The sequence below is a fragment of the Ischnura elegans genome, chromosome 8 (genome assembly GCF_921293095.1).
Source record: "Ischnura elegans chromosome 8, ioIscEleg1.1, whole genome shotgun sequence".
In the NCBI taxonomy this organism is placed as follows: Eukaryota; Metazoa; Arthropoda; class Insecta; order Odonata; family Coenagrionidae; genus Ischnura; species Ischnura elegans.
This window is the reverse complement of record NC_060253.1, coordinates 53,694,086-53,719,530: the sequence shown is the minus strand read 5'-3', so window position 1 is coordinate 53,719,530 and position 25,445 is coordinate 53,694,086. Positions and strand designations below refer to the sequence as shown.

The window sequence follows — 25,445 nt, the reverse complement described above, 5'->3', positions numbered from 1 at the left end:
ATGAACCTTTTACTTTACCCAGAGGGACCAAATTGAGGACTGTATAAATCTAAGTGAGCTAAATCAAAGAATGTAACAGCCAAGCTTTCAAATTCTCTTCCACAAGTGTTTGGTAACAATGATAAGTATTGGAAATATTCCAATTTCCTCTGCCAAATCTAATCATTTTAATTCAGGCTTAGTCTTCCAGCTCAATTCGAACAGAAGTTGGGAAAAAGGAATGTCTCTGAAAGATGCCATCGTTATTGACCTAACAACCTGGGATTGAATCTAACACACCAGCTCTAGCTGAGTCAGTCCATGTAAGCCTACTATTTTACAAATCGTATAAAATCAAGAGTTTTGTGAAAACATAATAATTAGGGATGGACGGATCCAGGATTTTTTCGGATCCTCGATTTTCGGAGCCGGATCTTTCGGATCGGATATTTTCGGATCCAAATGCATTTTCAAATTCCTGACGCTGAGATTTCCCCGATGATCGTTCAATATCTTGGGAAGAGTGACACTATGTGCCAATCGTATTTTGCCTTTTTTATTTTCCACAGCTGAAATTCTCCTACGTAACCTCTGCGAGAGCTTTCAAACAAAACGGTTCATGAGTAGGACAAGAATCGCCTGCGATGGCACATTCGAAGAGAGAATCGGAACTCTTTCCACCCTTATGGGTTGCATTCACTGATGCTATTATTAGAGATGGGTCGAATAGCATATTTCTCGAATTCGAATATCGAATTCGAATATTAAATCATTGCTCGAATATTCGAATACCTCGAATTTCGAATACCTCGAATACTATGATGAATGCTGGAATGTTTGACTCGGTTGCCTATGCAGCAGGCAACACAAGATTTTGGGGAGTAATTTTGATTTCCTTTAAATGATTGGAACAGGAATTTAGCTGATTAATGAATATTTTAATTTTATGGAAACAATTGGGCATATAATTAATTCAACTAACATCGCTTTACCCCCACTCCTGCTGCCAAGTGCTAGCTGACAATCTGAGGCATTTTGTAAAATACAAGCTCTTCTCCACCAGATTTTCTTCAATTATTTTCAGTCCATCTTTGGGAGTTCTCACGATATAAGAAGATGAATTGGAATTGCTGTCAGGGAGAAACCAAATATTCTGAGAAAATATCCCTTTGTCTGGGACTGTTACAGTAAAGATTTATAGCACCACTCATAAATTGTAACTTGATATAAGTTTTCGGAAAAAAATACCGCATCAACTTCCCAGAAGCTCTGCTGCTCATATCGAGTTTCGCCAGAATGCTAAGTCTCCGCCGTATTTTGACATTTATTTCTTTGCGTAAAATGCTTAAATAAACTCAGAAATACGTCGTGTTTGGACTTATTCCTTTTGAAATTACGCGCACATTACTAATATTTCAATTCAATAAAGGTGTAACATCAATTGACGAAAGTCATTCTTAGACACCTTTTGTGCTAATAAATGACTCATGCAGCGGTTGACCTCCACAGAAATGGGAAACTTCGAAGCTGGTAAGGGAAAAAAGGTCAGTGGGGGAGAAAAGGGATGGCCCGAAACACGTTTCTATTGTTCTCGTGTAACTTGGTATTTTTTCGAAGCTAAGGTCTTCGTAATATGATCCCTAAGCGAGCTATGACCTTTTTTTTATTTCGAAGAAGAGGAAAGCCTCAGAGGGGGGGCTAGTGCTGAATGGAGAGGGATACCCGATCTTGGGAAATGCGCTAATGTAAGTATCCCACGGTACTCACGCAGCAGTTGACTTCCAGAAATGGGAAACTTCGAAGCAGGTAGCCAGAAAAAGGTCAGTGGGTGAGAAAAGGGGGGAGGGCGTGAAACACGTTTTAATTGTTCTCGTAACTCGATATTTTTTTCGAAGCAGGGGTCTTCATAATGCGATCCCTGCGCGAGCTGGGACCTTTTGTTTGATTTCGGAGAAGAGGAAAGCGTCAGTGTGGGTGAGGCGAGTGCTGAATGGAGGGGGATAGCGGATCGTGGGAAATGCCCTAAGGTTGCTATCCCACGGCACTGAGGTTCTCCTGGTAGGGGGAATCGGGGATTTTCGGATTTTTTCACCCGACCATTTTCGGTTCCCCTCGTCGAGCTCTTTTCTCCGCTAAAATCCACGAATTTGATGTAATTCGTCAACTTGCGTAAAACGGCGCTGCGAGCACTAAATGACTACAGTTCTCTACATTTTTCCGAGTCAACTACCAACGACGTGCGTGCGACAGTGTATGACGCGAAATTCAAAGTATTCGAGGTATTCGAGGCGGTACTTTTCGCATAACTATTCGAAACCTCGAATATCGAATACTTTGTAGTATTCGAGGTATTCGAGTATTCGCGGATACTATTCGCACATCTCTAGCTATTATTTAAAATTTCGGATCCAGATCTGATGTCTTCCGTGACTTTGGATTGAATGTATCCGATGAAGGGCAATATCTGCGGATATTTGGATCCGAAGTATCCGATCCGACCATCCCTAATAATAATACAATCGCTGGACTCATCCAACATAATTTCACTTCGATGTGTGGATAGCATAGGTATCGCAATTTACATTGACGAAATAAGTAAACTCAAGGGGTATAAAATTGCAGCTTCACTGTTAAAGTCCTGAATGCATGAAAATTCACATGCCTTCAGCTAAGTCTGGGTAGAACTCTACCTCCACTTATCCCAACCAATCTTCGGGTTGTATCATTGAGTGTGTGAGATACTGATACGTATTTTCATTCAATTTAATGATGCTAGTTATAGCATGCCGTCAGAAAGCATAAAAAGGCTGCCTGCCCATCAGCTAGAGGTTTTTATAAGCGATTTAAAATTAAGGTGGAGCTAGAGAATCAGGAAAAGCATGATGCAGACACATAGGCAGAAATTTGCTTCAACGAGATGCTTTGGTGGTGTGCGGGTTGCCTACACTTGTAGATACACATTTCTCTTCCATTCACATGCTTTGGAAAATCATAAATTTCACTAAATAAGCAATTAATTTGGTTTGATTAGTTCTGAACTTTATAGTCACCATCAGTTTTTACTGAAAAAGCTTTATCTATAATGACTTAGTCTCCCTAGATGTTTTTTCCAAAATCAGCCTGATTTTTTTAAAATTTTGTTCTGGACGTAGTACTTAATGCAATTCGATTTTGAGAAAATTTTGGATCTATGACTCTATGTCAACAACTTTAAAGCAAAGACAAAGTCAGAGAGGATAAGTACCCCTTTGCTATAGGTCTCCAAAAAGGATGTATGGCGGATAGTAGCCACAAGGGAAAATTTTTTTAAGGGGGTTGGCAGCCCCAAAAGCCCTCCTCCCCTGGCTATGTGCCTCAATTTATGCAAAGAATGCAAAAGAGTATCACAAAAGATGATGTGAGGCCAGTACACATATATTGCCAGTTCATATTTGAAGGTTAGGTGACGAGATGTCTTAGTTCTAAACCAAAAATTGAGTGACTCTTCACTTATGCTGACTTAATTAGCTGTCCATATGTTAGACTCAGGGTTGAGAAAATTTCTGACCACAAATTAATGAAGCAGAATGGTCTTAACATCAATACAAGAGACATGCACCTCCAGAGGTATGCATTTGAGTGGTAAACATGCACGAAATTACAGGAAGAATGAACAACAAACTTTAGCACACAAAATATGAGTGTTCATTGCCTTCGACCTCAGAAGCAATTATAAAATGGACATTGATCCATGTAAATAACAAGATTGGATTGTAAAAAATCTTGCATGTTTTATTTTTGCATGCTCAGACAAATAGTCTCCTTTAGCAGCTAGAGCAGAATTCAGTATATTTTCTGTATCAAAGGAATTGGAAGAAGAAGAAAGCACTATTCTCAAGCAAGTGTCCTTTGTAGATCTGGACATTATTATTTCCCCTGAATGTAGATGAGCATAAATGACATGCACTTTTAATTCGGGGCATAAAACTGAATCTGATAATAATGAGAATCAAAATACGTATGTGGCCGTACCCAGCAAAGACCGAAGGGGGCAGCTGCCCCTCTCCTAGAAGCAAAAATCACATATGTTTTTAAGGAGAATACTATTTTTTCAAGCAAATAATTTAAAAAACTAATAAAGAGCTGTTACAGTTTCCTGAAATTGTTGATTTCATTCACCTTTTCCATGCTTAAATTTTACCTACAACTTGAACAACCATGGCTGGCATCCCCCCCTAGTTTTGATCCTGGGTATGCCCTTGTGTACGTAGCAAACATAACATGAACTTGCATTTTATATGAATTGCCCTGTCAATTGCTTGAGCAAGATGAACCCTGTGGTTACCATTCATGATGCATGCAGTGTTTCAGCCATATATTTATTTCTCACAATTGTAATAATAAAATAATACGTAGCAAGAAATGAACAGATCCAAGGATGAAACTAAAAATTTCACTTTTCATAATTAGGCAAGGAAGCACTTCTGGTGTTAGATCATAATTCTTTAGATGTTGGAAATTTATTTCTTATCCACTACACCAACTGCATGAGAACACATGGCCCTCCGCTTAAAAAAAATCCTCTGTTAAGGAAACGATGGAAAATATTATGAACAGGGGTTAAGTGATGTATTCCTTTGATGATGCGATTAACTACTTATTGTAAATTAAAAATTACCGGCGATTTCCCACAAACTTTTCTGCTCCTATGACCGTTTTCAATACATTTAGTACCATTGTCAAGTGACCTGGCATTGATACTAAATGTATTGAAACTGGCCGCATGAATAAAAGTGTTAGTGAAAAATATACATTAGAATTCCACCAGACCAAGCCAGAATCAACTCTTCATAAATTACTTATTGCCTCTGATAAATCTAATTCTTCCAAAAATGGAATGTGTTTTATTACTAATATTACGGCAGCATTGTATAACTCTGGGACTAAATCATTTTAAAAGAAAAAGGCAATACAATCAAAGAGCTAAGAGTTCTCACATAGAGTGATAATAGTGGCAGAGATTGCATTCATTTTAAATATCCTCACACTGTCCCAACAACTAAGATCGAAATTTTCATAAGTTTCTCACAGCAGGTTAGAGATTACGCATAAGAAATCATTATATTGTGAAAGACCAATAGACTTCTAATGTAAAGTTACTACTCTTGATAGAGATAAAAGCAGCAATAGCAAGTTTTTACTTCAGTAGCACAAAAAATTTAAAAAAAAATATCTCCAAACAAACAATATTGACTCAGTCCAACATATACAGACAAAAAACTTCCTCGGCATAGGATATAACAGTATTAAAAAGTACTGTATAACAAGTTTCTAAATATTTTCACCATAGTAACAAACCATTATAGAGACGTAGAAACTGGCCCCAATATATTTATACATATTTTCATAACTTACTGTAAAGGATTCATACCCAAGTCATGATTTCACTTGAGGACAACTTTTAACATGAGAAACACAGTAAAATATTCTCAAAACCTCTCCGTGGCAGTCATGGCTTCATGCGCAATATCTCTTAGCAAATTGATGAGATTGTGCAAGCCAAAGAGGAAGCCCTGATCAGGCCCTGCGTATGTGACGGGATCTGATAGTCCCTTATGGGTTGAGTGGGCAAAGTCAATTAGTCGCACGTCCACCAAAGGATTTGCTGAGATGGAGGTATAGTGAGAAACGGCACCATCATCAAAATATGGACTCTGATTGATGCTTGAAGGGTATAGGGACATCTGTGGCTCTAAGCTTCGCGATCTTTTCCTTACATCTTTCAACCTAGATGTCCAGTCCTCTTTATCCCGTGTAACGTACCCATTGACTTTGGTGTCTGAATAACTATCATTTTTGGCTAACCAGGCATCACCTCCTTTCCATTCGTTTTTATTTAAGGCATTGTATCTGACACGGGAGAAAGAAACTGAGTCAGCACTGACACTTCGTCCTAACGTCTCCCTCCTCTGCCGGCTCTTCCTCAACTGGCCCTTAACTGCTTCGTCTTCCAGGTTCTCCAACTTGGGACTAATTGCTGCGGCTAAATTGTGAGGCACAATACCTTTATGAGAATTAAGGCTGTCGCAGGAGGTGGAACTCTTGACTGGAGGAGTTCCTTCCGACGGCAGCAGATGGGGACACGGAGTAAATGGAGAACTCGACCTTGAGCCTCTAATTGGTGACCCATGTGGTTTCACATCAGATGGACAGGTTCCTACATCAGTCAAGTGACTCCATTGCGAGGCAGAACCACTTCTGGAAGGGAGTACAGTGGCTTGTGGAGTGATTTTACTTATAGAGCCAGATGATTCTCTGATTCCGGGAGAAGCCGGTTCATTTGAACTGTGTGATGTTGCCTCTTCGACAGCAGCCATCCTTCTGGAATTGCTCGAAGATGAACTTATACAAGCAGATACTCCATGCACCTGTAAGGTTCAAGAAATACCCGTGATGAAACAGATTAATAAAGGATTTATTTTAAAACAACTAGGTAAGAATTTTTATTTACCGTTGAAAACATGAGATTTTTCCCAAAAAAATGTCTAAAAAAACATAATCTCCCTCCTTGAATTCTCTCGAAATTTTATTCGGACCATGAAAATTATTAATGGATATCCAAAATAAACATTTGACAAACAACTCAACCAAGTTGGAATCAAAATTACTCACCAAATAAATTTTTAATAATTCAAAAGGAATGTCAAAAGTAATTATTTTTCAACAATACCAGAATTCCACCTCAAATTTAGAATTTATACAATTAATATCAATAACAGTAAATTACAAAAATTGCATACCCTAAGCATGGTTTAAGCATTAATAGCTGAAAGATTATTTTGACAGAAATCATGAAATCATGTGACCTTTAAAAAATGAAAAATAAGGCAGAATTATTTAAAATATAAACTATAAAATATTCTGACATATTAAATTCATTCACCTCAATTTATCTTTCACGTTCAAGCAGTTACAGCACCCATTTCAAAAGATGAAAATTATATATGTACATGTTTGATCAATGCACAATCCTTGAAGTAGTTAATCCATGCAGGGATGAGAAATAAGATGTGATAACATATACTATCCTATCACTTAACTATCTCTATGAAATTAAAAATATAGCAAAATTGCATCTGAGAGGGGTGTCCATAGTTTATTTTAGGACGAGTGTGCTGTGCCAGCTCCCAGTGGGCTTCCCCCGCTCTTTTTAATGCAGGTCCACAGAGGGATAGGTGCGTTTCTAATTTTAAAATGTAGAAAAAAAGGCAGGGTCTTATGTACAAATTTAATTGGAATGTTCATGTACAAATTGAGGTCAGAGGACCTCTTTAAACACAACATTGGAAGTAATTAAACTATCCTCTGTTAAACGCACTTGATGACTCATACTTACGTATCAACAGGAGACTTGAATGTGGAATCAGCCCCATTTTGATAAAAGTTATTTCAAGAATGCGAGATATTGTTGCAAATGAACAAATGTTTCAGTTTATGCGCCATTAACGTCAGGAATATTTACCGGTTTTTGTTTTCTTTTTTTTAATTATTTAAAAACCAATTTTACGAAACAATAGCAAGATTTAGGAAGTAAGATATGCCGTTGCATGTTCTCTGATAAATTCTGTGCATTTTGGTACCTCATTTGTAGAGTTAGGTTGCATATAAGTTGTGAAAAAGGTATCTATACAGTAGAAATAATATAGAAGATTGCCTGAGATTAAGAAAAGAGGAATTATGCCTCGGTAGCTGCCTAAAGCACTCGACTGGAAATTGGGTGATCCGGGTTCGAATCCTGGTCAAGGCGAATGATTTTTTCTGTGGATTTTTCCCTGAACATAACCTAATATCCCTGACCTCCCTGATCGGTGTCAATCCTGACAAATATAAATGAAAGATATCACTCACCTCAGAGTTATGCGGAGTAGAGGTCTCCACAGCAGGAGACATGCCGTCAGATGATGAATTGGGGAAGGTATGATTTCGCTGCTCAGCATGAGCAAAGGGAGAAGACCTGGCCACATCTCCCCAAACCCCGGCATTTTCCTTGCCGTTGGCCAGCACATTGGCAAGCTTGCCGTTTAGGCTTGAGGGGGAGTGACTCAATTCCATGGATGACTGGTTGTTGATGGGAAAGTTAAATCTGTTGGAGGAGGAGGTGAAGAATCCAGGGGGCATAGCCGAAAATGGACCAGGGGTCATTGGCGGAGCTGGCGTAGAGGGCGAGAGAGGGGTGGTAGATGGTGTTCGCAGTTCGCCCTCGTACAAACAAAGGAGGGAGCAGGTGTAGAAACGAGCAGCTCCCAAGCGCGATAGGATCGCCTCTAAAGCTTCCAGTCTCTCCAATAGGGGTCTCACAATGTCCAACCGAATGCACCACCCATTGTGCAGGAACTGTACCAAGGCCATGCGGAAGCCATCAACAGTCAGGGTGCGACCAAAGAGCTTGTTACGACACAGGAAACGCCTTGTTGTCACCTGATAAACCTATTAATGGCAAAAGAAGAAATTATTTTAGCATCACATTAAGTTATTTTTATTATCTCATTAACCCATTCAGGATCCATAATATGAGTGATACGTATGTAGCATGTGAGGAGGGACCCAAAAATAACCGGATACAATTTTTAAAAATTACAAATTTAATTTTTTTGTGTTACAAACGCCAGTCACCTTCAAAGTACTCTCCATTTACACAGATACGGTTAAAACGTTTTTTCCACAGCACGACACACGTTTAGTACTAAATCTTTGAATGTAAACTGTCACAGGAGCTCTCACAACTGTCTAAAGCCATGCCATTTTGCATACTGATGCAGAAATGATGAAACACCACCCATCTAGAAGAAAAATCCCAAAACATAAAGAGCGACACGTGCAGCGATTTCTGTCCAGTTATTTTTGGGTCCCCCCTTGTGTCCTTAAGTGTTGGAGTACCACTAGGCATTGTGTTAGGTGGTCAGGCCTTAGTATTATTTTTTGTGGAAGTGCAAACAATGGGCAAAATCTTATCTTTCCAGTCACAATTAGTTATTTTATATAAATATGAAAATCTTGGAGTATAGGTCTTTTATATAAAATATATTTGCTGACCTTACAGAAATCTATTTCCTCTTTTGTACAGGTGAAAATAGGCATAAATGGTGGTACATGAACCAATGCTAGTTTTTTAACTCTCGGTACATACTGTACTCTAAAATGATTTTATTTTTCGGCTTTTCATTAAATCCTAACTGTATATGTAGCTCTTTATTTCCTCTACCCAGTGACCATCTTTTCCCAAAGAGACTGCATGAGACGAAGCTACAAAATTGAAAAACAAGACAAGGACGTGTACAGAAAAGAGATCAAATCAACACTTCCTGAATGTAATCTCACAGAAGGGTCAATTCTAGGGAGAATACATTTTAATTATAGATACATCATAACTCAAGGTTAAGTTAAAAGCCACTGAGTGTATCTAGTGGGTTACATACGTTTGCTCGACATCTAGATATGTATAGTGGTTATCAAGTTTGCTCATTGAATTACCAGCTATGTACATAAGTTGACTGCATTTTGAAGTGGCCTTGGTCCATCCCTCAGTAAAGTAGGCCACTTTAGTTATACAAAAATCTGTGAAGATGCCATAACTTGATGATGACAAGCCACCAACAATCATGCTTCCCATCAATCAGAGGAGAGGCAGTAGCTCTTCTACAAACGAGTTATGATGGAGACAACCATAATTAGTACAGTGACACTCTCCACACCCAAACTGAAATAATAATTAATTTAACTGCTGTAGTAATATGATGTGTACATTGAGGGGAAACAATCATTTTATTTTCTAGTAGAGTCGCAGCTGCTTCACTACTTCAACTTGTTGACACCCACAGGTGCCATACTATGCTTCAGCATGCATTTGGGTTCAACCTACATAAACTTAACTATTGGCTGATTATCTTTGTTTTAACAATTTACTCATGAATTAGGTAGTTTGTACTCTCATATTGTCTGCAAAAATATGCTTCCCATCACAAATAATCCTCGCATGTACTTCAAAATAGGTGCATTTTTAAAGTATGGAATCAACGGTGACTTGGTCTTGATAATTTGTGAATGGTTGTGATTTTCTCCACTAATTTTTATATCCTGATATCCCTTAAGTAGATGTTGTACTATTGCCAACTGTTAGCCCTTAGAGGGAATTATCAAAGAGGATATTTGATAACAGTGCTCAAAAGCATAACATGGAGCTTAGATATTGCTTAAGAGACATAAAAACCTTAAGAAATCTCTGATTCCAGAGTAGGCAATATAGCAATCTCCTGACGATCACATCAAAGAGATGCTTTGTCAAGTAATTGAGGTGAAGAAAAGATTAAATATACTAAGTAGGCGTAAATGCGATGGTGGTTGGCATAACATGGTGAAACTCCTTCATGATGCACAAAGGTTAAGAAAAGACTTCGCTGTTTCACAAAATAAAATATATTTGCGACCGGTTTCGATACAGCGTATCATCATGATGATACGCTTTATCGAAACCAGTCGCAAATATATTTTATTTTGTGAAACAGCGAAGTCTTTTCTTAACCTTTGTGCATCATTACTAAGTAGGCCTTTAAATTAAGGAGAGAAACTTATGGCAATGTAGAACACTATAAAGCTAGACTAGTGGTTAAGGCTATATGTACTCAGAAGTTACGAGTAGATTTCACAGAATCATTGTCACTTGTTACAAGGAACCCTTTGACTGGGTTAACTTCACATTCGGTGGGAATTATACTAGGAATGTATAGAGCGACAAATCACCAATTTTCAATTTTAAGTTTTACATATTTATTTCCGTGCTAGAGCATAATACTGCAGACTACCGATTATCCCGCAGCGGTATATCCACATTGCGGATTATCCATGCATGATTTTCACTCTTGCTCAATATTTTCCGCTATCTTTTAAAAAAAAATAAAATCAAATGCAAAATCACCAGAATGACTGTATTAATGCTACAATACACTGGGCTTATAGTTTCCATTAGATTCCCTTTGTACAATGGAAGCAATCGTGCATTAGCTGCATTCGCGGAAGCACTGTGCTCCTGTTTTCCAAGCTACGCAGCACGTGACCGCACTCTGTGATCATGGGTACACGTACTGCAACAGTTGCCACCTCGGCAACTTGTAGGAGAGGCGACTACGAGGATTAATATGACAGTTAAAATTGTGAAGTATCCGGTGAAGGGCAATATCCACAGGTACAGCAGACTACCGATTCTTCGCCTGCGGTTTATCCGGGTTGCAGATTATCCATGCATGATTTTTGACTCTCGCTTAATTTTTTCCACTATCTTTATAAAAAAAAATCAGATGCAAAATCATCGGAATTACGGCATTAATGCTAGGATACACCGGGCCTATTATTTCCATTAGAACCCCATTCGTAAAACGGAAGCGGTCACATGCTAGCTGCATTCACGGGAGCTCCGTGTTCCTGTTTTCCAAGCTTTGCAGTGCGAGACAGTGCTCCTTGATCACAGATACGCGTCGCACAGCAGTTGCAACCCAGGCAACTTGTGCCAGACAAGACTATGTGGCGTGGTGCCTGACAGTGTAGTTTCCGACGTCGAGCAGTGGTTTTGAAGTATTCGTGCAAACCACTTCTCTGTATCTGTGATCACAAAGCCACGGATGCGTGGTTTTCGAAACCAGGCCTTACATGGAGCATTAATAATACGAGTACCACCATGTTATCGCCGCAAAAAAGATCGCGAACTGGTGAAGAAAGCTCTCATTGAGTCCAGGAAGCACTCTAAAATAACAGAATAACTGCATAAATAATAATATATTATTTGCCCTACGTAAATAATGAAAATTATGACATTAAAATGAAAGTTTGGGTTATCTGTGCTTTCCAATTATTCGTGTGGTCACTCCCCATCATTAGCCTAGATAATCGGGATTGTGCTGTGTAGCAAACTTGTTCTCTCTAATACTTGGAGTGCTATCTAAAAGTTTAAGAAGAAAAACTACTATGAGGGTACCTAATAAATGAGATATTTGAATTATAGTACATAATTGCATAAAGTGCATTCCTAGTGTATTCAATGCATTAAATAGTATTGAGTTTCTGGGACACATGCTAGTTGTTTCAATAAAGTGACACATGCCAGTGAAATATTGGCGTACTACATCGTATACCTGAAAATTGTGGCTTTGTGAAAGGAAAAAGGAGCACTACATAAAGAGTGAGATAAAATATCTCATTTTGAAATACATATATACGTATTCCATTTTCATCCCAGTTACAAAGAATAGAAATGTTAATAGTGCGGGCTACATAATCTTTAACACTCACCTATCATGGGGTGAAAATATGTGTTGTGAAAAATTCCAACTAATAGGTTCCTCATCCAAGAATACAGTTTGCACATGGTTCCATACATCAGAGGATCTTCCACACAGCTCAATCATAGCTGCTCTGTTTCCAGAACAAATAAGCCAAGATAATTTTTTGTGACCTAATCTTCCGGATATTTAAATCACCGAAGGGAATGATGATATATCAAAAAGCAAAAAGTATAACCATTCACAATAACTGTTAACTCTTATCAATTTATGAGAGCATCACCTTTTGATGATCATTTGTGATATCCTAATAAAATGAGACAAATAACCTCATTCTCTTGCCTTTTTCTGTATAATTGTTCAATGGCATTTTAACATATGATCAGAGACTAATATAGAACATTCAGAAGTGTGCTCCTCAGATTCTATCCACATTTGGCAGGGTGATAGTGTAGTATGATGTATGAACTGGTGAACATTTTCATACGCCCTTTTGGCCTTGGAGCCAAGTAGTGGAGTAGCCAGGAATTTCATTCAAGGGGGGTCCAAAACTAGGGGGAAAATTTTTGCAAAACAGAGTACATACTAACAATAAGTGGAGGGTTTTAAACTAATTTTTCATAATTGAAAAAAAAAACTTTTCTCAAAGAAATCTTTTGTAAATTCATGATTTTTCAATATTTTACTTTCTTTTATGATGAAGCTAAGTAATTGTATTCTTATATCCAAAAGGGGGGATGAAGATATTCTAATGAAGAAATTCACCCATATGGCACAAGAAATACATACAATATTCCTGTAACTTTTCACAAAAAGAAGATATCTTCAAATAATCCTATGGTTATGGGTACCAAAATCTATAACTTGCTACCTGACAGTGTGAAGAGTACAAAATCGACAAAAGTATTTTAAAAACTCTTAAAAGAGTATCTGATAATGAAATGTTATTATACTGTAAATGAATTCTGAAGTGATGATCACAAACAATGTTAAATCGAATCATTTTCTTTATGACCCATGTATATTGTGATGTTTTTGTACTTTGTATTTAAATAATTATGTTGTACTTTACATATTGACGAATCTGATACCTACATTTGTATGGTCTGCGGAGAATAAATTATTATTATTATTATTATAGGACTCCCCCCCCCCCCACTAGCTCCTGGAGCCAAATTATTAGCTTCCAAATTTTCACGCTCTTCACCCATTCTTTGGAGAGGCTTCACTGTCACTCGGTGGCGGATACAGATGAGGGGCACAGGGGGGGCATCCGTATTGCCAAACATTGCAGAACCACAATTATAACTTTTTTATATCATAAGATGGCATTGTCTTGGGTATGTGTGTAATAAATTTTTTTTTTAATTTTCTTAAACTCTGTGAATTGATCATTTTTTATTAGGATAAAAGTAAAGGTAACTCAAGATATCTTTTGCCCCCCCCCCCTCGAGTTGTTTCTGCATCCACTACTGCTGTCACTGGGTCTCATACTGTCTGTGAGGCATCTCTGCCAGCACGGCCTAAGGGGGATTGCCATAGGCTTGGCCAGGCCCCACTGATGGTTCAACTTTGGAAGCTAATTACTCTGTTCCAAGGCAAAAAGGGCAAGTAAGTGATGGTCAATTCCCTGCCTTTTGCCATTCATATTGCTTACTGCAGTCTGACACACACACATAATCTGAAATGGAACACCATCCCAATCCATTGCTTAGAAGTCTCACATGCTAACATTGCTAATAATTATGACTGATTTGGAGTAATTCATCTGCTTTAATTTAGATACATGTATTTAAAAAATATATAAAAATATCTGATGCAAAACAAATGGTGGGTGCTTTGGTATCAAGGTAAATCTCTAGATGGTAAATTCCCTATTTCACAAATATCTCCATATTTCTAAAGGCCTGTTTACACGGGACATTAACACGTACGGGTTAATGTCTAAATGTATGAACGCAAAAATGAACGCCAAAATGCACCGTGTAACCACCAAACTTGTGCGAATGCATGCACAGAAAATAGAACCTGTTCTAATTTGGTTCATCCATTTGTACATGTTCTGTTCCGGTCCACAAAAATCATTCACACAAACGTACATTAACTCGTACGTGTTAATGTATCGTGTAAACAGGCCTTAAGACCTAACAGTGATCCACGGACTTACCCATTTCCATTGCATACCAAAAGCTTCATTAACGAACCGGTACAAATATATTAAATGTCCATTATGCAAAAGACTACTCTCAAAGCTAGTTAACTGACATTTTTTTCCTCCATAAAGGCCTACCTGCTAAGTACTCTTTCCTCATTACTACATACAAAATTTCTGATTTCTTCCATGTGCTTATGGAATCCACCGTTAAGGCTATTTTTGAAAATTTACACTGCATTAAAATTTTCATATACATTTAAACTTACTTGTGTAATTGATTAGAACCACATCTTACTGCATCACAAAATTTTAGCTGTCCCCAAGAAAATGCAACCCACATATCACCTCTGAATTTCAAACCTCCACTTACCCAATTATAAGTTTTCACTTTTCTGGTAGCAGTGGGTTCTTTACAGAAATTTTATGGTACAGTTCAATTTTGCACTTTAGGTAGGAGGAATAAAAACCTACTATCCCTTGCAGTTTTCAAGGACACGACCAGTCTAAAATTGTGGACTGCCATGTTTAATATTTGAATACAATGCATATTTATTCTTGTTGAATTAAAACTTTTGGGCTATGTCGCCGCGTCAGATTTTGGGTGGCCCCAACGTTTCCCGACCGATGCTGGTCGCTTTCTCAAGGGAATCAGATTTATCTCTCTCTCAAAATAGCCATTGATGGCTATTTTGAGAGAGAGATAAATATGAATTTAAAAATTCCACCAGTCAACCTCAAAATGATTCATGACTTAGGAAGCCCTGCTTCACCTTCATCAAAAATTCAGAGAAGTGATTTACTGGTATCTATAGAACTTCAGTATGCTAACTTGAAGGAATAGAAGTTGTACACAATCGCAACAACGGGATCTAATGAAATTCAAAATTGGAAATCCTAAGATGAGCAGCATGTAATTACAGGTATAATCCTTGAATTTAATGTACATAATAATATACTTACATGCACCTTAAAAAAGAGGAAAATAACTGCCTTCACTACAATGATGGATAACAACATTTCCCTAAAACCGGAAGCACACAATTGTTTTTCCAATCAGTGATCACTCCAACGATTGCGGAGCAAAATGACTGTTTCTCACAATAGGGTAGTTTCCTTCATCAAAGAAAACGAAAGGCATTGATTGCGATTCGTTACCCACCATTAGTGTATTCATAATACACAAATTATTTGGTTTTTGAAATACCGATTTAGACGAATGGCAAGGGGCAAATTTATCCTCATTTGAAAAAGGCCAGATTGGCGCCCATGCGATGCCACTCCACGTGATGTCACAGGGACCTAGTTTCTATACGAGTACATAGGAGTTTTACATCGTCTGAGGTTACCAATGCATGCATGGGGCACAGAGCTCAGGGAAACATGTCTTAATAATCACCTATTAAAACTACCTATGGTCGGAAAGTTTCCTTCGTTTGATAAGGTATTAATAATCCTTATTTAAGCCAAGCACTACCTGCTAGCAGGGTACTCTACTACCTGCTAAAGGCAGCGGGAACCAGAACGATGTCACATGGGGATTTCCCAGCATTCATACTTAACCATCGCATTTTCGCGCGCTTGAAAGTTTTCACTTTTCATTTAATCGCGAAAAATAGATATCGTCATTTAAAAATCTAAAAGCATGAAATATGTACTCCAGGAGTAATAATCTTTTGATTTAGGCCATAAATCCCATTCCTTTCCCCAGCACTCGGCACGTCCATTTTTCTGTACCTGAAATCATAGCTGGCACCAGTGGCATAACTTGGGATATGCTTTCGGGGGGGATGTATGCGTCTGGAAGGACAACCCCCCAGGCAACGGGAAAAATTTATTTATTTTATTTTTATTTGTTTTATTTTAATAAAAACGCTCACATACAGCAAGACTGCCAATTTAAAGAGCACTTATAACAACAAATATTAAATAATAATTATTTATTTCAAATTTAAATAGAGTAATAGGAAACAACAAACATTTACCAGCTATCTAGTCATTTATTCGATAAATATGTTGAAGAGAGGCGAGTAAAATTTTTAAGTGTCAGAGCAAATGGATGAATATCACGTGGAAGGGAATTTATTAGAAAAGAAAGTCAATGGAAAAGTGAGCGCTTAATTACAGATAGCCTGGGTGTAGGAATGTGGAGTAAAGAGGTAGATCGGGTGTGGCGGGAAGGTACTTCAATGTTGAGGAAGGAAATGAAATTGAAATGAAATTTATGAAAAAAGACATGCCTGGAAATACATTTTACATTATTTTGGCTCTGAAAATTTTGGTTTCACACGTAATGCTGCAGGAATTCATCACAGCAGGGAAAAAATTGATTTACTATAAAATTTTCTGAAGCTTTGGTGGGGGTGGATCTATCCCCTCACCCTCCCCACCCCATAGCTATGCCACAGGCTAGTATGTACCATCCTTCAGCCAATCAGAATGCAAGGCTGCGATTGTAATGCCACCCTTGGCATTAAAAAGAGTGACAGTTGTAAATATGTATAGAAAGTGATGGAAAAAGCGATAAAAAATGAATGTATGTTTCGTGAATGAATGAATGTATGGTGGGAATGAACGTATGTTTCAGAAAATTATGGGTCGAGCAATCACTCTTTTCGTCCCAAAAAAACCTGTCATTGGAGCTATCACTCTGAGGGACAGAAAAAAATCATTGAGTGATCCAGGGTTGAGTAAGGTAGACCACCAACTACCACAAAATATCTACATGGTCGACTACTATTCTAAAGCATAAATATGGTTACTATACCTTTAATTCATACCGGGGAGAGAAAATACAGAAATGAATAAGAGAAAAAATGTTACCTGCATACCACCAAGCCGGAGACCAAGTTTGCCTGATGTTGTGGTAACCACTTTCATCATTTTAGAGCGAACTTTGGCAGGGGATGCTGAGTCTCCATATTGCCGAGTTCCTATCTTGAGGTCTAACACACATGGCTGCTTAAACCTTGCAGTGAGATTTTCCAGCAGAATGAAATCTAATCTCAGTTAAGGAGGAAGGTGCTAGAAACGAAGTACAAAGTCATTTCCATTAAAATTTTGAAACACCTACATTCTTATCATGGTACTCCATCGAATCAGGGCCAAAAAAAATGCTTTCTGAGCAACGATTTCTGGAAATTGCAAGTGAAAATCTGCTTTTTAATACAGACTTTTTGGCAATGTATATCTAAGCATAGGAAAAATGTTGATTACCGCTAGAATAAATAATTATTTAGATTAACAATTGATTTAAAGTTCATCATACCATAAGATTCATGAGAGGCAGTAGTGCTTTTAAGTACTTTTTTTGGATCATGAAGAAGGAAAACCTTTCTCCTTAAGCAAAGGGTTGGTAAAAATGATTCTGTGATTCAGGGTTACATAAGGTAGACCACCAACTACTGCAAAATATCTATATGCAAGGTTAATTACTGTTCTAAAGCATAAATATGGTTACTATGATTTTATCCAACTCTGCATGGATTCAAATGCAAAATGAACAAATCCTTCATTTTTCTTTGTGATGCAGCGATAAAGAAACATACTTAACACTTTCGCTGCGGCGGACGCACCGGTGCGTCCTGCGCAAACTATTATGCTGAGCGGAGGACGCACCCGTGCGTCCTGCTTCGACCCGTTTTCAAATGCCCATAGAATCAGCCGAGAACGTCTTGGGCGCTCCAAATTACCTCTCGCTGCTCTATTACATTCCGTACCATCCAGTATTGGCCGTCGTTTCTAGGATTCACCTTTCATTATTTAGGTAAATACTTTTTCATTTTTTTTCTATTTTTTCGTAATTTTTTTGATATTTTAATTTTTCTGAGCTAAATTGTCTCGGAACTGGAGATAAATGGGTCTCGTATGCCTTATAAACTCTTCTAAATATTATTTATGTCAAATAAAGTTTTATATTCAGTTTATCCGAATATGTGGAAATGTGTCGATATATCCGAAGATTGCAAAAATATGTGAACACATTGGTTTGGACAATTGTCATGGCTGCTTCTTTTGTACATAAAAGATATTACGTTTAGCTATAATAAATCCTTTGAAAAAGTAATACGCGTGATTGAGCCAGGTCCGATGCCAGAATTTTCTATACATGTCCCTTTATCGTGCATAACGTGGAAAAAGTTAGCTCTAAGAAATTATCACCATAAATTCGATAATAATGAATTATAATCCATTGCACTCTTCTTTTATTCTTCCATATAGCCTATTGATTATGTAAACATGCCGTAATGTTGCCGAATTTTGCTGAAATATAATGAAAAATTTTGTTGAGCATTCAATCACTTGTTCCACAAAACCCCGAAATACAATATTATAAACAAGTGTCTCGTTATATTATGGTTCAATCGCAAAGGCTATGTACTTTGTTAAACTGACAGATAGGTATATAATTACCACTCTGCGTATACTTTACACACGGAACTGAAATCGACCACTATTTCAAGATAAAATATTTTACACAGGATCCATTAGCATTGACCTTGAGAATGAAATTCAATGCCGGTATGACGGAAATGTAACACCGGGAATTCCAAGACGATCACGATAATGTGTGAATAAAAGGGAAATATTTCGTCTCATTTCATGCGGATATCGTTTCGTATGGCCTATAAAAACAAAGTCGTCGAGGCATTCCTTTCACTCTCATCCCTCCACGCCCTCTGGCCGAAATATCATTGCAAGTACGACGCTGCCACAGGAAAGTACTAGGTGCTCATGGCCTTCGGAATAGATTGATATGCTCGATTTTCGGAGATATCTATCCTCTGAAGTATCATCGGAGGTGTCACCGGTTACCTGAATATCTTGATTTTTTCCCATTACATTAGATGGCTGAGGAGCCGGTGGCATCAACGTCTGGTTCAGCGGGAACGCGATGAAAAAAGAGATGAATATCCTTAGAGAATTTTGAAGAAAAAGACTAATTAAGAGTTTATGGATATCCTTATGCAGTTTGATGAGGAGATGGACAGCAAGGAAGATAATGCATCCCAGGAAGGAATTCCAGAGGAGTCGTCCAAAGAGAGTCAGGAAGAAAACGCCCATGCTTCTTCATCAAAACTGTTCCGAAAGCACTCAAATAACTTCGATTTATGGTACAAAGATGAACTCCAAGTAACAGATATCCCTTTTACTGGCACCTCAGGACAAAAATTAAATGTTCCCAGCGAGAATCCTTACGACTTACGACTCATTGCCAATGATGTTTTTTGAGTTGCAACAGATACGAATATCAATGCTGAATATGTGGTTCGAAATAATACTTCTCCAAATTAGAATATCGTCTTGGAATAAGTCTTGAGTCGAAGATAATTGGAAACTTTTTTGACCTTCTATTTCCGATGGGTTTTATTTCTCTTAGTAGATTATAATATTATTGGAAAAATCTGAAATATATTATCTCCCTGTTTTTTCCATATACATGTCTCGAGATAGCTTTTGCGAATATTGCGCGCTATGCACTAAGATAGAAATGTGGTTGAATGCGAACACTTACCCAGTGATCCATTTTACAATATACGACCCTTGCATGATACATTCTATGCAAGTATGAGTGAATTGTACTACGTGGAAAGGGCTGTGAGTCTAGACGAATCCATGGTTCTATGGAGTTGACGTTATCCACAGTTACTATTAAAACAAGTCATTCCTTACAAACGTCACAAATATGAAATAAAATTGTACATTATCACTGAACCACGCGGTTTGGATTTGGATTGCTTGATATATTGTGGCACCGAGGGTAAAAAAGTGGGGGGAGCATGGAACGCAGAGAAAGTCACTCATAAATTGTTGGCAAATTTAAAAAATAAGGGGCACGCTGTGTACAGGGATAACTTTTACGACAGCGTGAACCTTTTCCATTGTCTGCAAAAACATGCTGTACAGAGAAAACATACTGTACAGTCATTCTGATAATGAAGAGATGTGAAGATGATTTCCTCCGAGTATGGACACGATTTTGCGGGCAGGCGGGGAAGGGTTTCAACTAAGCCCAGTATGGTGGACGATTACAATAAACATTTTGGAGGCAAAGATTAGACCGATCAATTGTTGTCATATTATCTTTACGAAACAAAAACTCGCCGTTGGTACCTAAAGCTGAGAATATACTTAATTCAGATAATAATGATTCATTCTTTCATTCTATACCAAAGATTTAGTGGGAAACGTGTACATTTGTTAGAATACCGCGATGAATTAATAAACTATACTATAAACATTGCTAAATGTCCAACCTGAGGTAATGCCTTCAATGAGTTCCCCTAAACATGGTCACTCACCACATAATTTGGAAATGAAAAGAAAAGGAAGAAAGAAGTGCCGAGTATGAGCCAAAAATAGAGTGAGGAAATATGTTAGCACTTACGATCCAGGTTGCCCGTAAAAACACGATTTTATGCTTTAGGATATTTTCTAACATCTTATATTTATTGCTGACTTAAATAGCACTCTTCATTCTAGTGTTTTTTTCAGGATGATTCTTGAAAGTTATCCCAAAACCATGAGTAAATTATGAGTTTGTAATTATTTTACGAGAAAATTATATTTTCATTTAAAAAATTATCACTTTCGAATACTCCAAATTTTTAAAACATCTATTTACTTGCAAAATCAGTCGAATAATAAGAACGTTAGATGAGAATTAAGGGAGATAAAAATATTTGTGTAGCGGGTTGCATAACGCATGTGACACGGGTTGCATAGCTTTGGCAATGCTGTGAGCGGCAGACGCACCGGTGCGTCCTTCGTTTTATTTGTTTAAAACAATCATAGGATTTTTATTATTATTTTTTACGGTATCCATAGAGACATATCTACTTGGTTATGCAGAAAACCACTGCCGCTCACAGCGATATTTTTCATCAAAATGGCTAGCAGCGAAAGTGTTAAATCGAGACTTGAAGCTTTTACGTGGTGGAAGGGCTCCATATTAATAATGAAAAACACTTTGCTACTTCCACAAAATTCACAGTTTCTATTTTATTACCGGTTTCGACTATTACACCATTTTCAAATACTTATTATACCAAGGCATTTGAAAATGGTGTAATAACCGAAACCGGTAATAAAATAGAAACTGTGGATTTTGTGAATGTAACAAAGTGTTTTTCATTATTAATATTAAAGAAACATACCTTGCCTGATGGAATCTTCAGGCAGCCCCTCCTCATCTACTCAAGTTGAAATTTGATTTCGAAGTGAGAGCATCCAAAGAAATAGATATTCTGAATGTCAATTAAAATAGAAAATAATTCTTCAAAACCAGTTTTCTGATTTATTGAGGCAACTATTAATGGAAAGGAGTACGTGTTAACCTTGGAAGTCAGGCTAAGAGTGAGGAGCAATAATCTAATTCCTGTACAAATCCCTTGGGTCACTTTGCAGCGAGGAGGGGTTTTGGGGGATAAAATCCCCCCAGAGCTCAGAGAAATTTTTTATTTTAATCCATTTTACTTAATTGGATTGATATCGCTCATAGAATAGAGTAAAGATTAATAAATTATCCCTCAGAAAGCCGTAAAACTCACCATTTTGAACCATTTATCTTAAAATCCAGCAATTTGTTAATCTCGCACCTACCGTTTATCCTGGTGGGTATTCCATACCCCCCACACACTCTGGTATTAGCACCTAAACCTCCCCCAGCCTTAATTCCTAGCTGCACCCCTGCTTTGCAAAACCTATTAAGTAAATAATAATGAATAACACACCTGTAAGTCGGTAAATAATAGGGTAGTTTCCTTCATCAAAGAAAACGAAAGGCATTGATTGCGATTCGTTACCCACCTTTAGTGTATTCATAATACACAAATTATTTGGTCATTGAAATACCGGTTTAGACGAATGGCAAGGGTCAAATTTTATCCTCATTTGAAAAAGGCCAGATTGGCGCCCATGCGATTCCACTCCAGGTGACGTCACAGGGACCTAGTTTCTACACGAGAGGATAGGAGGTATACATCGTCAGAGGTTACCAATGCATGCATGAGGCACAGAGCTCAGGGAAACATGTCTTAATAATCACCTATTAAAACTGGCTAAGGTCGGAAAGTTTTCTTCGTTTGATAAGGTATTAATAAACCTTTTTTAAGCCAAGCGCTACCTGCCAGCAAGGTACTCAGCTACCCGCTAGCATCCTGCGTCCTATCAGCGCTCAGAGCCTCGATCAAGGTCACCTCACAAGGCGGGAAGGGGAACCAGAAATACGTCGCACAGACTTTTTCCCATCATTCCTACTTACGCGTCGTGTTTTCGCGCGCTTGAAATTTTTCACTATTCATTTAATCGCGAAAAATAGATATCGTCACTTAAAAATCTAAAAGCGTGAAATACGTACTCCAGGAGTAATAATCTTTCGATTTAGGCAATAAAAATATAATAGGAAACCACCCTATTGGAATATTGGGTAGCTGTTTCGAAAAGACACAATAATTTATGCATGTTAATATATGTACCTATATTATCTTACAATGAAAGCTCTCAGATACAAAAATTTATTTTGGAAAACTTGCACACATAAAATACTTCAGGGTATACGCATGAGGTTTTTCATAGGAATTTTGTCAGAGACAAAAAAGGATACTTTGACTCATGCCAGGGGTGAGGCCACTTAAGCTTTCCCGGTGGCATCGCAGAACCCATGGGTTGAGGGCATGACCAACAGATGGCCTTGGTACCCTGTCCACCTTCTGCAACTCCTCATCCTCCAACTGAGTTAGGTCCTCTTCTTTCAACTTGGCTGCAATGTTCTCTCTGTCTTCATCATCATCATCTTCAAAAACCATGCCTTCATTTTCACCTTCGATTTCAATGTCTCCTGAATCGTGGAGGCGTATCCTACTGTGCAGGGGTGATTGAATTGTTAAAATAAGTGCATTGAAAGAAGAGCTGAAAAAGATTTCTATTCTAAATATTAGATGAAGACGCCTGAAAAAGTTCCCGTACCAGAGTTTATAGGCCTGGTTGGATGATACATTAATACATACAAGTCAATGTATACATGTATGAACGTGTGAATGCACTGTGTAACCACCAAACTTGTGCAATTTTTCTTGCATTTATACTTGTTCCGTTCCAGTCCACCAAAATCATTTGCACAGACACGCATTGACTTGTACGCGTTAATGTACCACATAAAGAGGCCCTAACATCAGAGGTGCACCATGAAAAAGTCTTGCAGACTAGCATATCCAGCCTTTGGAGCATAACCGAAGGGGGTATAAGTGACTTCTGATCAGTGGCGCCGACTCCATGGGGCTGAGCCCCCTCAATAATTCGTTCCCCAGAGTGCCCAGATATCGAGATTAGAGTTCTCAGTGTTCTAATGTTGATCATATGACTCTTCTAAAATGCTTACAAAACTTAAAACTCACTACTTATTAAATATTTAACATTTAATTAATCCCAATATTTTTTGTAAGTCGGCGTCCCTGCTTCTGGTTACTAATACCCCCATGACTTCCACAACCATTTCAAGGCCTGGTTACAAGGTACACTAATACCTAGGAGTTAACATACGTTTGCAATGAATGAATTTCATGGTGGAATAGAATGGAACATCTACGAATGCATGAACCAAATTAGAACAGGTTCTATTTTCTGTTCACGTGTTCATGCATTTATAAAGTAACTTGTACATGTTAATGTACAGTGAAACCAGGCCTTGACAAAGATTGGCATGAGTGAAAAGGAATGTATATTTATGATTTACCTTCTCCTGGTTCTGATTCCCAGATGTGGCTTGTACAAGGGGGGAGGGGCGGCAGCATGGGTAACATATCCACCCTCTCCTTGGAGCACATGAACCTCCAATGCCCCAAGAAAGGAAGGCACAAATGGGCGTAAAGAAGCTGGCAATGTCTCATAAAAACGTTGCTCTCGTACAACCAGAGGTTTAGCCACTGTTGCACCATCCAAACAAAGCATGGATGAATGACCGCCAACTTGGTGAGCAAATGGCTCCAGCTGAAAATAAAATTATAAGGTTATTTTTTTCCATAACAACTAGTTGTGATTAACTTACAAGCTTTATTAGTTGCTTAGAATACATAGTTGAAAAAACGACAGCACCAGAACCCTTAGCCATGCTATTACTTATTGCTGTTAAGGAGAGTACAAAAAAACTGAGAACATTTTTACAGCATGCTAAACTTAAAGATGATATTTCAAATTCTGAAAACACACTACAAATACCTGAATGAGCTTTTGTTCTGAAGCATCTTCCATGGGCTAAACACCGCCGCAAAAAAACGTCAAGTGAACTTTCTTAAATTCTCTTAAAGGTGAAATTATAACGGGAAATATATGAAGTCTCATATGAGGGCATATTACACAAGCAGTCGTCGAGAGACCTTAAAAGGAAGAGGATGGTAGTGAAGCGCACTGTTTGAGGCCATATACTCAACTAGATTACTTCTTATCCCACTCAGTCAAAAACAAACATTTGCTCAACGCGGACATTGGTTAAGAGGAACATAGTTATAAAATAAATTCTCGGGAACGATTTGCTGAAGCCGTCTGTGGCTTGAAGATAGCTTATCATACCCGCTAGAAAGCACACATGGGGCGAGACACTGCCAAATAAAACAAATACTCCCAACTTAATTATTGAACGTAAAGTGATTTTCTTTAGAGTAACGTTAGGGATCCTTTATTTTTTTAAGCCATGCATGAGTTGACAAGAATTTTGACATAAACGCGCAATAAATTACAATAAACCATAGACCAGCCGTTAAAAAGCAGATAAGTAACATTTATTTATCGAGAAGAGGCTATAATAACTTACAATATCATTCCCAAGGTATGCAGAAGAGCAATCCCGTCTTCAGTGGTTATATAGTTTTAATATTTATTGCACGCAGATACAGGGGAGAATAAGTGGGTTGGCTGAATTTCATAAAGTCAACAGCTTTATCACAATATTTGTTTGCCACGAAAAACATTAACATGAGCATGACCACAGATTTCAAGAAATACGCAAGATC

At 37.9% G+C, this 25,445-nt stretch overlaps 2 protein-coding genes across 4 annotated transcripts in view; one reads left to right on the top strand and one right to left on the bottom strand.

Annotated features, from left to right (window-relative positions):
• Nucleotides 1-6,059, top strand: part of LOC124163594 (coiled-coil and C2 domain-containing protein 2A) — a 150,386-nt gene extending 144,327 nt beyond the window's left edge. Inside the window, exon 31 of the mRNA XM_046540606.1 lies at nt 5,973-6,059. The gene's annotated coding sequence lies outside the window, so the exon portion shown is untranslated. The remainder of the gene's footprint in view (nt 1-5,972) is intronic.
• LOC124163595 (inositol hexakisphosphate kinase 1-like) lies at nt 4,768-25,423 on the bottom strand. Of its 3 annotated transcripts, none has more exons than XM_046540607.1 (7): nt 25,247-25,423; nt 24,655-24,812; nt 24,173-24,426; nt 23,045-23,301; nt 17,263-17,438; nt 7,867-8,445; nt 4,768-6,386 (listed from the first exon to the last, which is right to left on the bottom strand). In XM_046540607.1, the coding sequence occupies exons 2-7, from the start codon at nt 24,685-24,687 to the stop codon at nt 5,448-5,450; spliced, it is 2,238 nt and encodes a 745-aa protein (XP_046396563.1). In that variant the 5' UTR covers nt 24,688-24,812; nt 25,247-25,423; the 3' UTR covers nt 4,768-5,447. The 3 variants fall into 3 exon arrangements, with proteins under 3 accessions (XP_046396563.1, XP_046396564.1, XP_046396565.1); XM_046540608.1 differs by having other exon boundaries at nt 23,045-23,298; XM_046540609.1 differs by lacking the exon at nt 24,655-24,812.
• Nucleotides 25,424-25,445: the final 22 nt, after the last annotated feature.

Coding starts and splice junctions, on each gene's coding strand:
- LOC124163595 (XM_046540607.1), bottom strand. CDS start 24,687: ATGGAAGATGCTTCAGAACAAAAGCTCATTCAG. Junction 24,427..24,654: donor CAGAACAAAAGCTCATTCAG/GTATTTGTAGTG, acceptor TTTTATTTTCAG/CTGGAGCCATTTGCTCACCA. Junction 6,387..7,866: donor CTACTCCGCATAACTCTGAG/GTGAGTGATATC, acceptor TGAACCTTACAG/GTGCATGGAGTATCTGCTTG.